General features: G+C 37.8%; 2 protein-coding genes across 3 annotated transcripts in view; one reads left to right on the forward strand and one right to left on the reverse strand.

Annotated features, from left to right (window-relative positions):
- Positions 1 to 18,815, forward strand: part of LOC149792448 (uncharacterized) — a 124,534-nt gene that overhangs the window by 95,796 nt on the left and 9,923 nt on the right. The window lies entirely within an intron of this gene.
- On the reverse strand, positions 1,934 to 17,449 carry LOC149792449 (uncharacterized). Its single transcript, XM_089969390.1, has 3 exons — positions 17,292 to 17,449; positions 11,239 to 11,380; positions 1,934 to 2,350 (listed from the first exon to the last, which is right to left on the reverse strand). Exons 1-3 carry the CDS (start codon positions 17,438 to 17,440, stop codon positions 2,150 to 2,152), a joined length of 492 nt encoding a protein of 163 aa, XP_089825516.1. The 5' UTR covers positions 17,441 to 17,449; the 3' UTR covers positions 1,934 to 2,149.

Raw genomic sequence — 18,815 nt, forward strand, 5'->3', positions numbered from 1 at the left:
TGGAATCAGTCTGTTGCTTGTGTTCAGTTATAATTTGAGAGGATTTGAATTGTTCACAGCAGAAGTGGTACTTTACTAATTTACTAGATTATGAAATGTTCGCAACAGAGGTAGTGTTTGTGGTGAATAACTGGGTTTGCATTTACAGGCCACTGTTCACAACAGAGGCAGTTGTTATGGCGAGTAACTGGGTTTGCTTTTTGCAGCCACTGTTCACAACAGAAGCAGTATTGATCATGCTGGATGTGTTTTAAATCTGTATAATTTAAAATACAGTTTTGCTTGTAATTCATAGCCACATCTTCAGTGTTCAAAACAGGAGTGTAATTGTACTGAATTTGGCCATGAAATTTTTGTAAGAGTGATGGCCTTTTCCAGATCACTGACTCATGAAATGTGCACTGCATGAATTGGTCGTGTGTTATGTATAGCTATATTGTGTGTTTTACTTTTGTCAACAAGTATAGATTGTAATGATCATTTTGTAAACAACATATTACATAGCTAAACCTTTGTCCTTGATTGTTGACTAAACTTTAAGATAACATTTGTAAACATGTTTACTTGTTTACATGTTTACTTAAATTTGAGTTCAGGATATTGTTTTTCCCCTTGGAAATTTATGGGCTACCAGATGTTTTTCATATTCTTTGCTGCAGACATCATAGTGATATGACTGATTTTTTTTTTAAAGCTACATTAAAAATCCAAATCACACACACACACACACACACACATGCTAAAATTTAAGTAAAAAGCCTGATCTTGTTTACAGCTTAACAATGTTCTCGAAATTAACTTTCAACCCTCATCCTGGTCTTTTTATTGTATCTTAGGTTTTTATATAAAGGTTGTGATCAACAGAATTATTTATTCCTATTTTAACATCGATCTGTTGTAATGAGGCTTTTGATTGTGTTATAATTTGAGAGGATTTGTTTAAATTATTCAGTGGAATTACAGTGTGCTTATTGACATTAGGATTAAATCACTATTTGATAATATTGTGGATTCTGTCAAGGACATTCAGGATCATATCATTAGGATCATATCATTGAGATATAACAAGACTTGACACATTATCACATTCAAGGCTACTGTCACATCAGCACATTCATTACTGGAATTCATTCAGAACACTTTACTTTTGAACTTCTTGATTAAACCTTTAGGATTGTTTCAGAATTAATTCACAATACTGTAAGTTCATTTTTATTTTTCTAGGAAAATAAATTAAGTTTTGAATTTTGCTAAACTTGTTGGTTTTAATTTTGGCTCTGTGACTTAGTTTAAGACTAGACTCCTAACACATGCAATGTTCACGACAGAGATATTACTTTTCTGGAGCAGTGAGTGATGAAATACTTGCAATAGAGGCATATTTTGTCATCATTTATTCACAACAGCAGTGTTATTTTAATGCATCACTGGGTCAGGAAATATTCAGAACAGAGGTGGAAGGTGGAACTTTTCTGGATCACAGAGTCATGAAATGTTTACAACATAAGCATTATTTTTCTGGTTCATTAGGTTATAAAATGTTCACAACAGAGGAAGTATTCAGTATTCATGGTGAATCATGTTGTTGTTGTTGAGTTTAATCATAGTGGCATGCGCACAATTGTGCATGTGCCACTTTTTTCTGACTGCACCACAGCCTGCTAGTTGTTCCTTGTGAAGGGAATTGTGCCACCTCCCCCAGGCTTTTATGGGTTCAAGGAACCCTGATAGTTTGGCCTCAATTTGTGGATCCATAAAGGTCCCTTACAGTTGAATGGTTGGCTGTCATTAGTGGGAAGGAGAGCTCGGGAACAGTCCTGGTTGCTTCACATTGCTGGTTTCTTGTTGCATTTGCCTGTTGTTTCTTGTGGATTATGAAATATTTACAGTAGAGGTATTTTACTGGATCACAGAGTAATTAACAGAGATAGTATTCATGGTGAATCACTGGGTTATGAAATATTTACAGTAGAGGTATTTTACTGAATCACAGAGTAATTAACAGAGGCAGCATTCATGGTGAATCACTGGATTATGAAATATTTACAGTTGAGGTATTTTACTGGATCACAGAGTAATTAACAGAGGCGGTAGTCATGCTGGATGTGCTTTAATTCTGTTTGATTAGAAATGTAGTTGTGCTTGCAATTCATAGCCACATCCAGTCCAAGATGTGGAACATATAAGTTGTAGGATGATACCCTTGTTGGGAATCCTGGGTTAGGCAGCCTGGTAGTGGAGATGTATCATATGCGTCGGGGATGGGCTCAATGGAACTTCCATTCCAGCCAAACTGACAGGAGGGAGGCATTGCATGAATTACAGTTGTGTAGAATGTAACAGTCACCAGCTATAATAAAAAAAAAACGTGATATTAGCAACGTTCTAGCATTAACTTTAGGTTTGATATGAAAAAGTTGATGTCACGATTTGGAGACTAACAAAGTGTGTTAAGATCCATTATTTTGTACCAGTATGTTCAAAGTCTAAACTGAGTATTACTGTTTGAATTATAGGATTCAGGGTTATATAGCATTGCTAGGCATTATGCCAATGGGGATCTTGTGCTAATAAGGAGATACCTTTCTGTTTATAATGCAAACTATCTTTAAGGACAGAGCCATAGAAGCCACAGATGTCAGTTGTCTTAGTTTGACCTCTGTATTCTACAGACAAATATATAGGATGCAGATCCAGACCTGCAAACCCTTATGGTTTGCTGTAAGTCCTTACAAAATTACCCTTAAAATACGGGGCCCCGAGTGGCTGAGTGGTCTAAAGCGCTTTCCGTTATGGATCACTGCCATCTCACCTCTTTCTGCATGGGTTCGAGTCTCGGATTTGGCCAATGTGGGTATGTGAGAAAGCTTGCCACAATCTTCTCGTGGGTCGGTGGTTCTTTCCTGGGTTTTCCCGGGCTCTTCCTCCACCATTAATACTGGCCGCCATGTATAGCCTATTGTGTGCTGAAAAATGGCATTAAACCCCACAACAACAATGCCAACAGGGATCTTGTGCTAATAAGGAGATACCTTTCTGTTTATAATGGAACCTATCTTTAAGGACAGCTCCATAGAAACCACAGATGTCAGTTGTCTTAGTTTGACTTCTCTATTCTACAGACAAATATATAGGATGCAGATCCAGACCTGCATATCCTTACAGTTTGCTGTAAGTCTTAAAAAAATTACCCTTAAAATACAGACTTAGGGAGTAAAAGCAAAACCTGTGGAAATATGATTGTTGTGGTAAAATCTGGATTATTGGCTCATTCTTGTTTGATTTTGATCTGGCTTTCATCTTAGATTTAGTGCAGTTGGTCCGGAAAACAGACTAACTTTGCAGAAGTACATCACATGCTTGGAATTGCACATATTTTTTTATGGAAAGCATCGGTATGACCAAACTGTTCATTATGGAGTTTTCATGGAAAGCATCGGTATGACCAAACTGTTCATTATGGAGTTTTCATGGAAAGCATCGGTATGACCAAACTGTTCATTATGGAGTTTTCATGGACAGCATCGGTATGACCAAACTGTTCATTATGGAGTTTTCATGGAAAGCATCGGTATGACCAAACTGTTCATTATGGAGTTTTCATGGACAGCATCGGTATGACCAAACTGTTCATTATGGAGTTTTCTTGGACAGCATCGGTATGACCAAACTGTTCATTATGGAGTTTTCATGGAAAGCATCGGTATGACCAAACGGTTCATTATGGAGTTTTCTTGGACAGCATCGGTATGACCAAACTGTTCATTATGGAGTTTTCATGGACAGCATCGGTATGACCAAACTGTTCATTATGGAGTTTTCATGGACAGCATCGGTATGACCAAACTGTTCATTATGGAGTTTTCATGGACAGCATCGGTATGACCAAACTGTTCATTATGGAGTTTTCATGGACAGCATTGGTATGACCAAACTGTTCATTATGGAGTTTTCATGGACAGCATGGGTATGACCACACTGTTCATTATGGGGTTTTCATGGAAAGCATTGGTATGACCAAACTGTTCATTATGGAGTTTTCATGGACAGCATCGGTATGACCAAACTGTTCATTATGGAGTTTTCATGGAAAGCATCGGTATGACCAAACTGTTCATTATGGAGTTTTCTTGGACAGCATCGGTATGACCAAACTGTTCATTATGGAGTTTTCTTGGACAGCATCGGTATGACCAAACTGTTCATTATGGAGTTTTCATGGACAGCATCGGTATGACCAAACTGTTCATTATGGAGTTTTCATGGACAGCATCGGTATGACCAAACTGTTCATTATGGAGTTTTCATGGACAGCATCGGTATGACCAAACTGTTCATTCTGGAGTTTTCATGGAAAGCATCGGTATGACCAAACTGTTCATTATGGAGTTTTCATGGAAAGCATCGGTATGACCAAACTGTTCATTATGGAGTTTTCATGGACAGCATCGGTATGACCAAACTGTTCATTATGGAGTTTTCATGGACAGCATCGGTATGACCAAACTGTTCATTATGGAGTTTTCATGGAAAGCATCGGTATGACCAAACTGTTCATTATGGAGTTTTCATGGACAGCATCGGTATGACCAAACTGTTCATTATGGAGTTTTCATGGAAAGCATCGGTATGACCAAACTGTTCATTATGGAGTTTTCTTGGACAGCATCGGTATGACCAAACTGTTCATTATGGAGTTTTCATGGACAGCATCGGTATGACCAAACTGTTCATTATGGAGTTTTCATGGACAGCATCGATATGACCAAACTGTTCATTATGGAGTTTTCATGGACAGCATCGGTATGACCAAACTGTTCATTATGGAGTTTTCATGGACAGCATCGGTATGACCAAACTGTTCATTATGGAGTTTTCATGGACAGCATGGGTATGACCAAACTGTTCATTATGGGGTTTTCATGGAAAGCATCGGTATGACCAAACTGTTCATTATGGAGTTTTCATGGACAGCATCGGTATGACCAAACTGTTCATTATGGAGTTTTCATGGACAGCATCGGTATGACCAAACTGTTCATTATGGAGTTTTCATGGACAGCATCGGTATGACTAAACTGTTCATTATGGAGTTTTCATGGACAGCATTGGTATGACCAAACTGTTCATTATGGAGTTTTCATGGACAGCATCGGTATGACTAAACTGTTCATTATGGAGTTTTCATGGACAGCATTGGTATGACCATACTGTTCATTATGGAGTTTTCATGGACAGCATCGGTATGACCAAACTGTTCATTATGGAGTTTTCATGGAAACCGTTGGTATGACCAAACTGTTCATTATGGAGTTTTCTTGGACAGCATCGGTATGACCAAACTGTTCATTATGGAGTTTTCTTTGACAGCATCGGTATGACTAAACTGTTCATTATGGAGTTTTCATGGACAGCATTGGTATGACCATACTGTTCATTATGGAGTTTTCATGGAAAACATCGGTATGACCATACTGTTCATTATGGAGTTTTCATGGACAGCATTGGTATGACCATACTGTTCATTATGGAGTTTTCATGGACAGCATTGGTATGACCAAACTGTTCATTATGGAGTTTTCATGGACAGCATCGGTATGACCAAACTGTTCATTATGGAGTTTTCATGGACAGCATCAGTATGACCAAACTGTTCATTATGGAGTTTTCATGGACAGCATGGGTATGACCAAACTGTTCATTATGGGGTTTTCATGGAAAGCATCGGTATGACCAAACTGTTCATTATGGAGTTTTCATGGACAGCATCGGTATGACCAAACTGTTCATTATGGAGTTTTCATGGACAGCATCGGTATGACCAAACTGTTCATTATGGAGTTTTCATGGACAGCATCGGTATGACTAAACTGTTCATTATGGAGTTTTCATGGACAGCATCGGTATGACTAAACTGTTCATTATGGAGTTTTCATGGACAGCATCGGTATGACTAAACTGTTCATTATGGAGTTTTCATGGACAGCATTGGTATGACCAAACTGTTCATTATGGAGTTTTCTTGGACAGCATCGGTATGACTAAACTGTTCATTATGGAGTTTTCATGGACAGCATTGGTATGACCATACTGTTCATTATGGAGTTTTCATGGACAGCATCGGTATGACCAAACTGTTCATTATGGAGTTTTCATGGACAGCATCGGTATGACTAAACTGTTCATTATGGAGTTTTCTTGGACAGCATCGGTATGAGCAAACTGTTCATTATGGAGTTTTCTTGGAGAGCATCGGTATGACTAAACTGTTCATTATGGAGTTTTCATGGACAGCATTGGTATGACCATACTGTTCATTATGGAGTTTTCATGGAAAACATCGGTATGACCATACTGTTCATTATGGAGTTTTCATGGACAGCATTGGTATGACCATACTGTTCATTATGGAGTTTTCATGGACAGCATTGGTATGACCAAACTGTTCATTATGGAGTTTTCATGGATAGCATCGGTATGACCAAACTGTTCATTATGGAGTTTTCATGGACAGCATCTGTATGACTAAACTGTTCATTATGGAGTTTTCATGGACAGCATCGGTATGACTAAACTGTTCATTATGGAGCTTTCATGGACAGCATCGGTATGACCATATTGTTCATTATGGAGTTTTCATGGACAGCATCGATATGACCAAACTGTTCATTATGGAGTTTTCATGGACAGCATCGGTATGACTAAACTGTTCATTATGGAGTTTTCATGGACAGCATCGGTATGACTAAACTGTTCATTATGGAGTTTTCATGGACAGCATCGGTATGTCTAAACTGTTCATTATGGAGTTTTCATGGACAGCATCGGTATGACCAAACTGTTCATTATGGCGTTTTCATGGACAGCATCGGTATGACTAAACTGTTCATTATGGAGTTTTCATGGACAGCATCGGTATGACTAAACTGTTCATTATGGAGTTTTCATGGACAGCATGGGTATGACTAAACTGTTCATTATGGAGTTTTCATGGACAGCATGGGTATGACCATACTGTTCATTATGGGGTTTTCATGGACAGCATTGGTATGACCAAACTGTTCATTATGCAGTTTTCATGGACAGCATTGGTATGACCACACTGTTCATTATGGAGTTTTCATGGACAGCATTGGTATGACCACACTGTTCATTATGGAGTTTTCATGGACAGCATCGGTATGACCAAACTGTTCATTATGGAGTTTTCATGGAAAGCATCAGTATGACCAAACTGTTCATTATGGAGTTTTCATGGACAGCATCGGTATGACCAAACTGTTCATTATGGAGTTTTCATGGACAGCATCGGTATGACCAAACTGTTCATTATGGAGTTTTCTTGGACAGCATCGGTATGACCAAACTGTTCATTATGGAGTTTTCATGGAAAGCATCGGTATGACCAAACTGTTCATTATGGAGTTTTCATGGAAAGCATCAGTATGACCAAACTGTTCATTATGGAGTTTTCATGGAAAGCATTGGTATGACCAAACTGTTCATTATGGAGTTTTCATGGACAGCATTGGTATGACCATACTGTTCATTATGGAGTTTTCATGGAAAACATCGGCATGTCCATACTGTTCATTATGGAGTTTTCATGGACAGCATCGGTATGACCAAACTGTTCATTATGGAGTTTTCATGGAAACCGTTGGTATGACCAAACTGTTCATTATGGAGTTTTCATGGAAAGCATCGGTATGACCAAACTGTTCATTATGGAGTTTTCATGGAAAGCATTGGTATGACCATACTGTTCATTATGGAGTTTTCATGGACAGCATCGGTATGACCATACTGTTCATTATGGAGTTTTCATGGACAGCATCGGTATGACCATACTGTTCATTATGGAGTTTTCATGGAAAACATCGGTATTACCATACTGTTCATTATGGAGTTTTCAAAAAATGGTGTCCAGCAAGTGATTCAAGATAGAGAGGGATATGTGTCAATTTGAGTATGTCTTTTGGCAGGAGATATGATTGCCATTGTCACATAAAATCAAGCAAAAAATTCTGAGAATTACATCAAGTTTAGAGATATCTGCAAAAACAAATGAGCGCCAGTTTGTGCAACTACACTTGAGGTAATTAAGCTGTACATGTTCTTTTACAAACCTTTTAGTTGAACAGAATGTTTACTGTGGCTGCATCAGTTTCAAACACTGAACTTTTTAAATGCACATTTTCCAGCTTAACAATAACACTGTATGATATTTTATAACATGTTACTGAAAACTGGTAAAACTTTGGGGAAAAAAATGAACTGCCTTACTGAGAAGGTCTTGTTTTGCTTATCTTTGACATTTGGACTGAAACACTATTTTGGGATTATTGTGAATTAATTCAAAGACAGAAACATTCTGGATTATATCATTGCGATACAGCAATACTTATTTCATCAGCACATTTAAGGCTATTGGTACATTATAATAATAATAATAATAATAATAATAATAATAATGAGAACTTTGTATAGCGCGTAATCTTTAGACGCTCTAAGTACTTTACAACATTAGACAACACCTGTAACATAACAAAACCAAACATATATAATGATATGATTGCAAAACAGACACCATGAAATTAGAAAACATAAACATGCTAAAAGTATTTACAGACCTGCCAACTCTTAAAATACAACTTACAGCATACTAGCAAAAATTACGGAAAAATTATTGTTGCCAAAAAATCCGGATAATTGGTTCAGCCATGTTTTATTTGGATCCGGGTTTCATCTTAGAATTAGTAAAAGTAGTCAGGGAATCAGACTAAATTTACAGCAGCACCCCAGACGCTTTAAACTGCACCTGTTTGTTCATGCGAAATGTCTGCATGATCAAACTGTTGATTATAGAATTTTTTAAAGAATGGCGTCCAGAAAGAAATACATGTTTAAGACGAAAGGGAAAATAAGCTTCTAGAAAAGTGTTGATAATCAAAACAGAAGAATAAAAAGAAGTATTCAGATTCTTGTGTATAAAAGCTGGAAAGGACACAATTACGTTTATTGGACATCACATGCCAATTTGGGTATGTCTCGTTGTGGGAGACATGATTGCTGTCATCATGTGAAATGGAACAGAATTTCCAAGAATTATGTCAAGTTGAGAGATAATAACAAGTCATTGAGCTGCATAGGGTTTGGAACTAGAGTTCGTGCAACTGTACTAGTGGTAAATAAAGTCTATGCATACATTACAAACTTTTGAGTTGAACATACTGTTTATCGTCGATGTGTCAGACGTTTAATTACGTTTTCCAGCTTTACAATAGCGGTTATTGATATTTTGTCACACCTTACTGAAAACTGGTCAATCTTACGGAAAAAAATTGACTGCCTTACTGAGACAGACTCGTCAGGGTTGGCAGGTCTGAATTATTTAAGGTAGGAAACATTATTAGGTCTTTAAGTTTGTTCTTGCAGTCGAAATAGGTGAGTTTTAAGAGCACTCTTGAATGGGATCACTTTGTCTTTGTGTCTAAGTTCAGTGGGCAATTCATTCCACGTTGCTGGGCCCTGGTATGCCAAAAAAAACAACATTGTCCATATGACTTAGTTTTCATAGTGGGAATAGAATATTATCATCAGGTCTATGAAGAAAGCAGTCTAAAATGTGACCATGTTTATGGGTGGGTGGATTAACTAACTGTTTGAGGTTGAAAACATTAATTGAATCTAGGAGTTTTGATGTGTTTGGGTTTCCAGGACAGTCAGAGTGAAAGTTGAAATCTCCAAGAATAATCAGGTTGCCACCTATCGAATTTCCATGCTCCAGAAGATTCAGAAACTGCTCCAAAGAGAGAGGTTCGGTCAGCTTGTTTTTTTTTTAATCGGAGGAGGGCAATGGAGCCAGAAAATCAACTGACCTTTGTTCCTTTGTGAGTGAGATTTGAACTGTTTTAAATTATGTGTGTTAGAAATGGAAAGTTGTAGTGTAGTTAAAATGGTAAATTCTGGAGTTCTTTGCAATGACAGCAGTTCCACCTCGGCAGGAGTGGTGTAGGAATGACTTTGTGGAGTAAATGGAGGGTGTTATATCACACACTTTGACTCATCACCTGCCATTTACATTTAATTGAAGATGAATGTAGTCCCAGATTGTTAAGTCTAGTTCACAATGTAGTACTGAGTGCCAGGGAGTTGTTATTTAATGCAATTGATGAGGGTCCATCATAGCATAAATCAGTTGTAACATGATAATACAAATTCAAAACAATACAATTGTAGTACAAGTGGGGCAAAATGAATGAGAAAAAGTCTGATAGTTCTCCTACCTCCTCCCTGCCAAATCAAGCAAGTGAAGGAAATGCACTCTAATAGAGCAGCCAATGCATGATGACATCAATATAGTAGATGAACACAGTCCACAAACACATATGACAATGAGAAACAATCCAAAAATCCAGATCAGCTACCTCAAGCCTGTTAAGCAATGGTGGCCATTTTGAATTGATTATCCTTGTGATATGAATGTACTCAATGTAGAGACATTTTATAAAAGCTGGATTTGATTGTGACTTGGCTCCAAAACCTTTTTAACTTCTGGCCGAATACTATTCACACTAGATGTTTTTAATCTTGAGGAAAATGTGTAGCTCTGGCGAGATTTCTACATAATAATTTCAATATAGATATAGTGGGATTACCTAAGGAGAGACCACATTACTTGAGGGCGGCCCCCAAGTAGCCGAGTGGTCTAAAGTGTTCATTGTTTCGGATCACTGCCATATCACCTCTGTCTGCATAGGTTCGATTCTCAGGCTTGGCTAATGTGGGTATGTGAAAAAGCTTGCCAGGAGCTTCTCGTGTCAGTGGTTCTTCCTGGAGTTTTCCAGGGTTGTTTCTCCACCAGTTATACTGGCTGCCATGTATGGCCTATCTTTTGCTGAAAAATGGCATTAAACCCTACTACAACAACAACAAAAGAATATATTTGTTGTCGGAAGGGGCAGTCACTCAAGACAGTCTTTATTGTATTACCTATCTATGCTACCATATTTGTTGATGATTCACTGTTAGGGTTAGTGTTTATATTAGGAAGAATATAGGTCATGTTCAATTGTTACAATTTTCTGAAAAAAATTAGACCTGTGTTCCCTCTGTGACTTGGAACATTGCCTTTTCACATTGAACCAATTTTCATTTGCACTATATTGATGGAAGACATCCATGTCACATGAAAATACTTTTAGTGTGAGAAGAAATGTACGAGTCTTTACTTACATAAGTGTCTCTTTTATTTGGATTCATTTCCATCTTGAAGGTGAGTTTTCCTTCATCACACATGTCCACTTTAACTGTGGGAGCATGCTGATAATCTGTTCCCATTATAACTTGAGGTGACACCACAGTGGCCCTACAGTTACTGAAAAAATATAAGGATCTTAGTGTTCTCTTAAATGTCACCTTGGCATTTAAAAAGTATAAAAAATAAGTATATAGAGACAGTGTGTGTGTGTGTGTGTGTGTATGTGGCATCATGTTCCACCCAGTCACAGTATCCTGACACCAGGCCGACGAGTCCTAACAACTAACCTCTTAATGCTGAATGCCAATTGAGGCAGCTGATAGTACCATTTTTACAAGCCTTGGGTATGACTTGACCGGTTTTGAACCCACGACCTCATGCATCCAAGGTGAACACTCTAACCAGTTGGGCAGCAAGAGCAGTTTAAAATATCCACGACAATATGTATCTTATACTGAGGGATTTTATACATACCCACCTTATAATGAGGAGTTGTATTCAAATATGATTAGGCAGCATGCAACCAAACCATTACATAACCCAATTATATATCAATCAGTGATCATAACTATGTAACATCATTGTTGTTTTTTTTTACCTGTGATTTTAAAGTACATGATACTTGTATAAAATACCTCAGTATAGGGAACATATTGTAATGGATCTCATTGCATTTTCTAATGGTTAAGTGTATAAAATACCTCATTATAAGGTGGGTATGGTCATTGGTCAGTAGTGATTTTTAATAGTGACATGTATAAAAGACCTCATTATAAGATGTGTATGGTCATTGGTCCCATAGTGATTTTTAACAGTTCCATGTATAAAATACCTCATTATAAGGTTGGTATGGTCATTTGTCCCATATTGGTTTTTAAGAGTGGTTTTTAAGAGTGACATATAAAATACCTCATTATAAGGTGGGTATGGTTGTTGGTCCCATAGTGATTTTTAAAAGAGACATATATAAAATAACTCATTATAAGGTGGGTATGGTTGTTGGTCCCGTAGTGATTTTTTATAAGGTAGGTATGGTTTTTGGTCCCATAGTGATTTTTAATAGAGACATGTATAAAATACCTCATTATAATGTATCTATTGTCATTGGTCCCATAGTCATGTTTAGGTGACATGTATAAAATACCTCATTATAAGGTGGGTATGGTTGTTGGTCCCATAGTGATTTTTAATAGTATCGTGTATTGTAATAGAGAATCCTCTCGATTTGAGATGAAATTATTACTTGACCTGTATAGGCTGTCATGAATGATCTCATCAGGGCTGTCACATGTATGATCTCTTTTAGACTGTCCCATTTGTGGTCTCATTGGGGTTGTCACATATAGGATCAGGGGCCCTGAGTGGCCGAGTGGTCTAAAGCGCTGTCTGTTATGGATCACTGCCATCTCACCTCTGTCTGCGTGGGTTCGAGTTTCGGATTCAGCCAATGTGGGTATGTGAGAAAGCTTGCCAGTAGCTTCTCGTGGGTTGGTGGTTCTTTCTGGGGTTTTCCAGGGTTCTTCCTCCACCATTAATACTGGCCGCCATGTATAGCCTATCGTGTGCTGAAAAATGGCGTTAAACCCTACAACAACAACAACAACAACAACAACATATAGGATCTCACTGGGACTGTCATATATATGGTATCGTCAAGTCCATAATGACTTCTCTGCAGAATTTACATATAGGATCTCAGTTATTATACACCAGACTTACCTCCTGAGGGAGGGATGGGCAGTATGCAATTATTATACGGCTCCCTTACCTCTGGGGGAGGGATGGGCAGTATGCAGTTATTACACACCACCCTTACCTCCTGGGGGAGGGATGGGCAGTATGCAATTATTATGCACCTCCCTTACCTCCTGGGGGAGGGATGGGCAGTATGCAGTTATTACACACCACCCTTACCTCCTGGGGGAGGGATGGGCAGTATGCAATTATTATGCACCTCCCTTACCTCCTGGGGGAGGGATGGGCAGTATGCAGTTATTATACACCACCCTTACCTCCTGGGGGAGGGATGGGCAGTATGCAATTATACACCTCCCTTACCTCCTGAGGGAGGGATGGGCAGTATGCAGTTATTATACACCACCCTTACCTCCTGGGGGAGGGATGGGCAGTATGCAGGAGTCTTCTTTTCGTTTTTGAAGCATGGTATGCATTTATATCATGACGGGATATTGTGTCCTGTACGTCTGAATTCATAGCTCAACTGATTGTGGATCAGAAGTTTTTGGGTAGGCCTGTTGTCTGTTGTCAGTATGTTGTCTGTCATCCATCAATCTGTTGGTACAGGTTTGTCATTGTTACTCTTCCTAAACTGATTGCAGGATTGACATGAAACTTTGCACACACTTTCATCACGTTGTATAGTTGGTCTTAAATGAAAGAGGATATCCAGTAGGGTTGCCACAGTGGCCATCTTTATGTTACTTCACCTTAATGGATGGTCATGTCAGAATAGTCATGTCAGAATGGCCATGTCAGGATGGCCATGTCAGAATGGTCATGTCAGAATGGCCATGTCCGGATGGCCATGTCAGGATGGTCATGTCAGAATGGCCATGTCAGGATGGCCATGTCAGGATGGTCATGTCAGAATGGTCATGTCAGAATGGTCAGAATGGTCATGTCAGAATGGTCATGTCAGAATGGCCATGTCAGAATGGTCATATCAGACTGGCCATGTCAGAATGGTCATGTCAGAATGGCCATGTCAGGATGGTCATGTCAGAATGGTGTTTTAACCAAAAGACTACTTATGTTGTCTAGTTGGTATTAAATGAAAATGGTCCCACTCAAACATCCAATATGATCACAGCACCTATTAAGGAAAATCTTGTTATTTCTACTCCTGAATGAAAAGTTGTATCAACAAGAGGTTTTATTTCTAGTTGGTCCCAACTTGTCTATCACAGCAGCCATCTTGAGAATCTTATTGCTGCTCCTCCTGAAATTGCCATAATGATACGGAGCTTTTCACTGGAAGATTTCTTATGATGTCTTGCTGGTGAACATGGTGGTGATCTGGCCTCCAATGTGGCCACTACTAGCCATGTCAAAATCTTGTTATTGCTACTACTAAAGTCCTTGAATTTCACAAATATTGGTGAAAGTTGGGAAAAAACCAGGAATTTTCTGCCACCACTTAACACCAGAAACAATCACCTAATTGAGTCATATTCTTGTTAGTTCTAAATGAAAATGGCTTTAATCTTACAGCCAATATGGCCACCATAGCAGCAACTAATTTTAAAATATTGTTATTGCGCAAAAAGTACTGGAGGTGGTTTCAAAACTTAGCACTTAAAAAGAAGAAATTATGTGGTCTTGATGATCTGATTACAATCAGATCTCCACCACACTACATGAAGATCTGACAGCAACTGCTTAGGGGTCATGTTCTGGTGACCTTTTTCTATTACCATAAATGCCGATTTTATATGCCAATCAGATTAAGTCTTATATCTTCGCATTTGGGAGACTGAGCAGTGTGGCTGAAGAGCATCAATGTGTGTTCCGAACAAATTGACTCACTTTCAGATTTTTGAAAGCTGCATTTCCATTGGGTAATTGAAAGGTGACCAGAACACAGGGTTCCCATGCTACCGGGAAATCGGGAAAAAGTCAGGAGAAATGATAATTTTTTCCGGACTGTGAAAAGTCCTTGAATTTAGCAAATATTGATGAAAGTTGGGAAAAACCCAGGAATTTTCTGCCACCACTTGACCCCTGGAACAATCACCTAATTGAGTCATAATTAAACTGATCATAAGTTAAATTTATCAAGTTCTAAGAAGAATATTCGGAGGGTGCAGTATGGATCATTTGGGTGCTTGCAATAAACATACATGCTGAGTCAATCCAAATGCTCAGTGGATTAGATTCATCTAGTAGACTTTTATTTTCAAACTCAGCATGATATCCGTATCTTTCGTTACATAGAAGCTATGAAAACCAGTCTAGCATCACAAGAGGACAACATGGTCGTGGCAAAGCTTAGCTGCTTACCGGATGGAAGTGCAAACTTGAACGTTGTTAGATCGAGCAATACATGCATGAAATTGATATGAAAATTACTTATTTTCTCAGAAATTGTATTAAAATCGTTATGTCTTTAATATGCTGAAAGACAAGATAAAACTATGGCGTTGATGAAATATTACCTGGTGCTCGCAATTTGCATTGCTAGTCAGCGAGTACACAAATCTAACAACCCACATTTTCAGCTGTTGTAGAGAAAAAAATATTAAATGAAAGTCATATGCTGGTTGTAATAAAAATACAAAAATGAAAGGACACAAAATTTTCCATATTTATATATTCCAAGAACAAGTTTTAGAGTTTTGTTGTATCACGTGACTACCACGTTGACATGTGCTCTCTGGTTGATAAATCAGACTGGTCAGATTGCTGGTTTTTACAAAAAGTGCCTGACTTTCATTTAATATAATTGAATTTCTGTACAACAACATTATAAAGGAGTTTGTTGTTGATATCACATGACTATTGGACTCCCAATGTTGTCTTTGAGATTTGTGAAGTCATCTGACTAGTAATGCAAATGGTGAGTACAGGGTCAGGTTTCATCTATGCCATAGTTTTGTCTAGTCTGTCAGTGGCTTAAAGACATGACGTTTATAATACTTGCCATTTTCTGAATAAATAAATCATTTTCCTATCGATTTCAGGTACGAGTTGATATAACATAAATTTAAATTTTTTAGTCCCACTGTTAAGCGACTACCATATGTCGCTATGCATGGTGGCAGCAAATTCCAAAGTTTTTATATGTAATTGCAATGACCCCATACCCCAACCTAAATGTCCAAATATGAAAAATGGGGTGGGAATATTCGAAGGAAACCCGGATTAGAAAACGGACTGCTATTCGTTTTAAGCCAAATTTTGTAGTCCAAATTGTTGATTGAGTCCCAAAGCCAAAATGAGAAATTGTCGTCCATTGTATTATATATTAAAAAATGATTCAAGACCCTGTATCAATACAGGTTTGGGGACTGGTTTGACGAATTACAAGAAGTCAAATTGATTTTACAGAAAATTCAGTTCTTGTTTATACAGCAGTATATAATTTTGAAGGTCTTTTGTCAAAATTTAAATCGACCCATTTCAAATGTTTTTTAAATAATGGATTTTTAACCAGATCGTCTTAAGGAGATTAGGTTGTTTGAAAAAGCTTGTTTGGGATTTTATTGGCACAGATAAATATTTTACAATTAAAGGTTTGAAAGGAACCAAAACTATTTTATGTTCATTGCATTGTACCCACTTGGCAACATAATGCAGGTCAGCATTTCAATGTACAGAATTTTTATTCTGTACATTGAAATGACTTTATATGCCAAATTATAGGAATATAATCAAACTTGTTTCATGTAATACATTTTGTGGTTCTGTACATGATCATCTTTTCTGGCTTTTATGTTTTGGAGAGTCTTGAAAGAGAACCATCTTTTAGATTTAGAAAATGCATGTTTTAGAATCAAAAATGTTCTTTAGTTCCATTCTGCAATCATCACATGTGAACCTTGAACCTTGAAAAAAATTAATTTCATCCTGGAAAAACCCTGGAAATGACCTGGAAATTTATCTTTAGAAAAGCATGGGAACTAAGTGGTTGTGGATCTGATTTCAATCAAGAAATTCTCTTCAGTCAGCAGAGTTTTTGTCCACTCAAGGGACTTTTGTTGAAAATTGTATTTATGCATGACATATTCTGTAAGCACTTGCCTACTATGAGAGATAGTTTTAAATTCAGCCTTTAGATATTTGATTTTTAAGTTTGAGTGAATTTTAAGATTTATGCCAGGTTTCCAAAATTATGATGATTGGAATCACTTTAATAGACAGTGAAAGGGTCACATATTAGATGGAGATTGAGTCCTTTATATAAAGGTGTCTGCAAAGACAGGCATCATGGTACACGTGTAAACACATTAGGGCATGGACTTGTATAAAGTTATTTGGATAATAACATAAAAGCTTTTGATTTACTCACTTCCATGGTTCATCCACTGACACAAGGAATCTGACCACTATGTGGATATCCCTTGGGGTTTTCCTCCTTTCAAGTACACTCATACTGGTACCCTGGCTGGACAGTATGAAGACCTGTGTCAGCATGATAATTATGATGGGGACAGCCATTGTGAAATGGTACACAGAGATAAGGAAATCCCAAGGACACGACAGTTTATCACCAGAGGTGTCGGGTCCTTATCTGGTATGATGTCAGTCAAAATTTAAGGAGAGTAAAATATTTGACAGAACCCCAAGTTATATGACATGTAATATTTATCACCTTTTTAATGTCCTTACGTCCATCTTATATATTCTCACCTAAGTTACCATTGATTATTCCTTCATATCATTTGATGTATAATCTATATATCATCCAGCAGTATTTCTCATTGGTTGTTTATTTTATTTGCAGCAAATTTAACAGTATATGAAAATGCATTATGTTTGTCTGTCTGTCTGTCTGTCACTCTTGCACATCAGTTTTGTGTTGATGTCAGTTTCAGGCACTGTGGTGTGGCATATTTATTCTGACAGTGCCCCGAGTGGCCGAGTGGTCTAAAGTGCTCACCGTTCTGGATCACTGCCATCTCACCTCTGTCAGCGTGGGTTCGAATCCAAGGCTCAGCTAGCATGGGTATGTGGGAAAGCCTGCCAGTAGCTTCTCATGGGTCAGTAGTTTTTCCCCCGAGTTTTCCAGGGTTCTTCCTCCACCATTTATACTGGCTGCCATGTATAGCCTATCTTGTGCTGAAAAATGGCATTAAACCCTAGAACAACAACAACAACATCATCTTTATTCGGACAATATATTCTTAAAATGCATTATAGTTTTGAGAAAGTTTGCATACTAATAAGGACAATTTGTTAAATCAGAAAACTTGCTAACATTTGATAACTGTATTATTTGTAAACAAAGACGGGACATTTGTTTCCTTTATGTTTTACTTGGATAGATTAGTAAAAAATTAGGTTACATTTATCCATATGAGAAGGTATTTTATATTTGTATTGATTTAATTTTTCTGTTACATAGGTAAATTAACATTATCAGATGATGCACATTGTAGGTTAGTCACACTGGTCATTGTCTCGGACAATTACACATTAAAAATTAAATACGAACTTTCATCCAGCATAGGCAGTGTGCATGGGTTCAAGTCTCGGATTCGTCTAATGTGCATATATGAGAAAGCTTGCCAGTAGCTTCTTATGGGTCAGTGGTTCTTTCCGGGGGTTTTCCTGGTTCTTCCTCCACCATTAATACTGACCGCCATGTATAGCCTATTGTGTGCTAAAAAATGGCGTTAAACCCTACAACAACATCATCCAGCATAGGATAGGGATTTACATTTATGTAGCAAGTGTGTGTCGTGGGTGGGGACGGGGATTTGTTTATATTGCAATGAAAAATTAAACAGATAACTCTACATCAGGAATTATAATGACTGATTTTGCAACTAAAGGTGGGCTGCATTTAGAAAATTCCTTTTCATCACCAGCC

The sequence above is a fragment of the Sinohyriopsis cumingii genome, chromosome 9 (assembly GCF_028554795.1).
Source record: "Sinohyriopsis cumingii isolate HCF-2022 chromosome 9, ASM2855479v2, whole genome shotgun sequence".
Classification (NCBI taxonomy): Eukaryota; Metazoa; Mollusca; class Bivalvia; order Unionida; family Unionidae; genus Sinohyriopsis; species Sinohyriopsis cumingii.

What these genes read in the sequence shown, in the direction of transcription:
- LOC149792449 (XM_089969390.1), bottom strand. Translation starts at nt 17,440, where the DNA reads ATGGCTGTCCCCATCATAATTATCATGCTGACACAGGTCTTCATACTG. An exon ending in TCAGTGGATGAACCATGGAA is followed by an intron (nt 11,381 to 17,291) that starts GTGAGTAAATCA and finishes ATATTTTTTCAG; the next exon opens with TAACTGTAGGGCCACTGTGG. An exon ending in CAAATAAAAGAGACACTTAT is followed by an intron (nt 2,351 to 11,238) that starts GTAAGTAAAGAC and finishes TTTTTATTATAG; the next exon opens with CTGGTGACTGTTACATTCTA.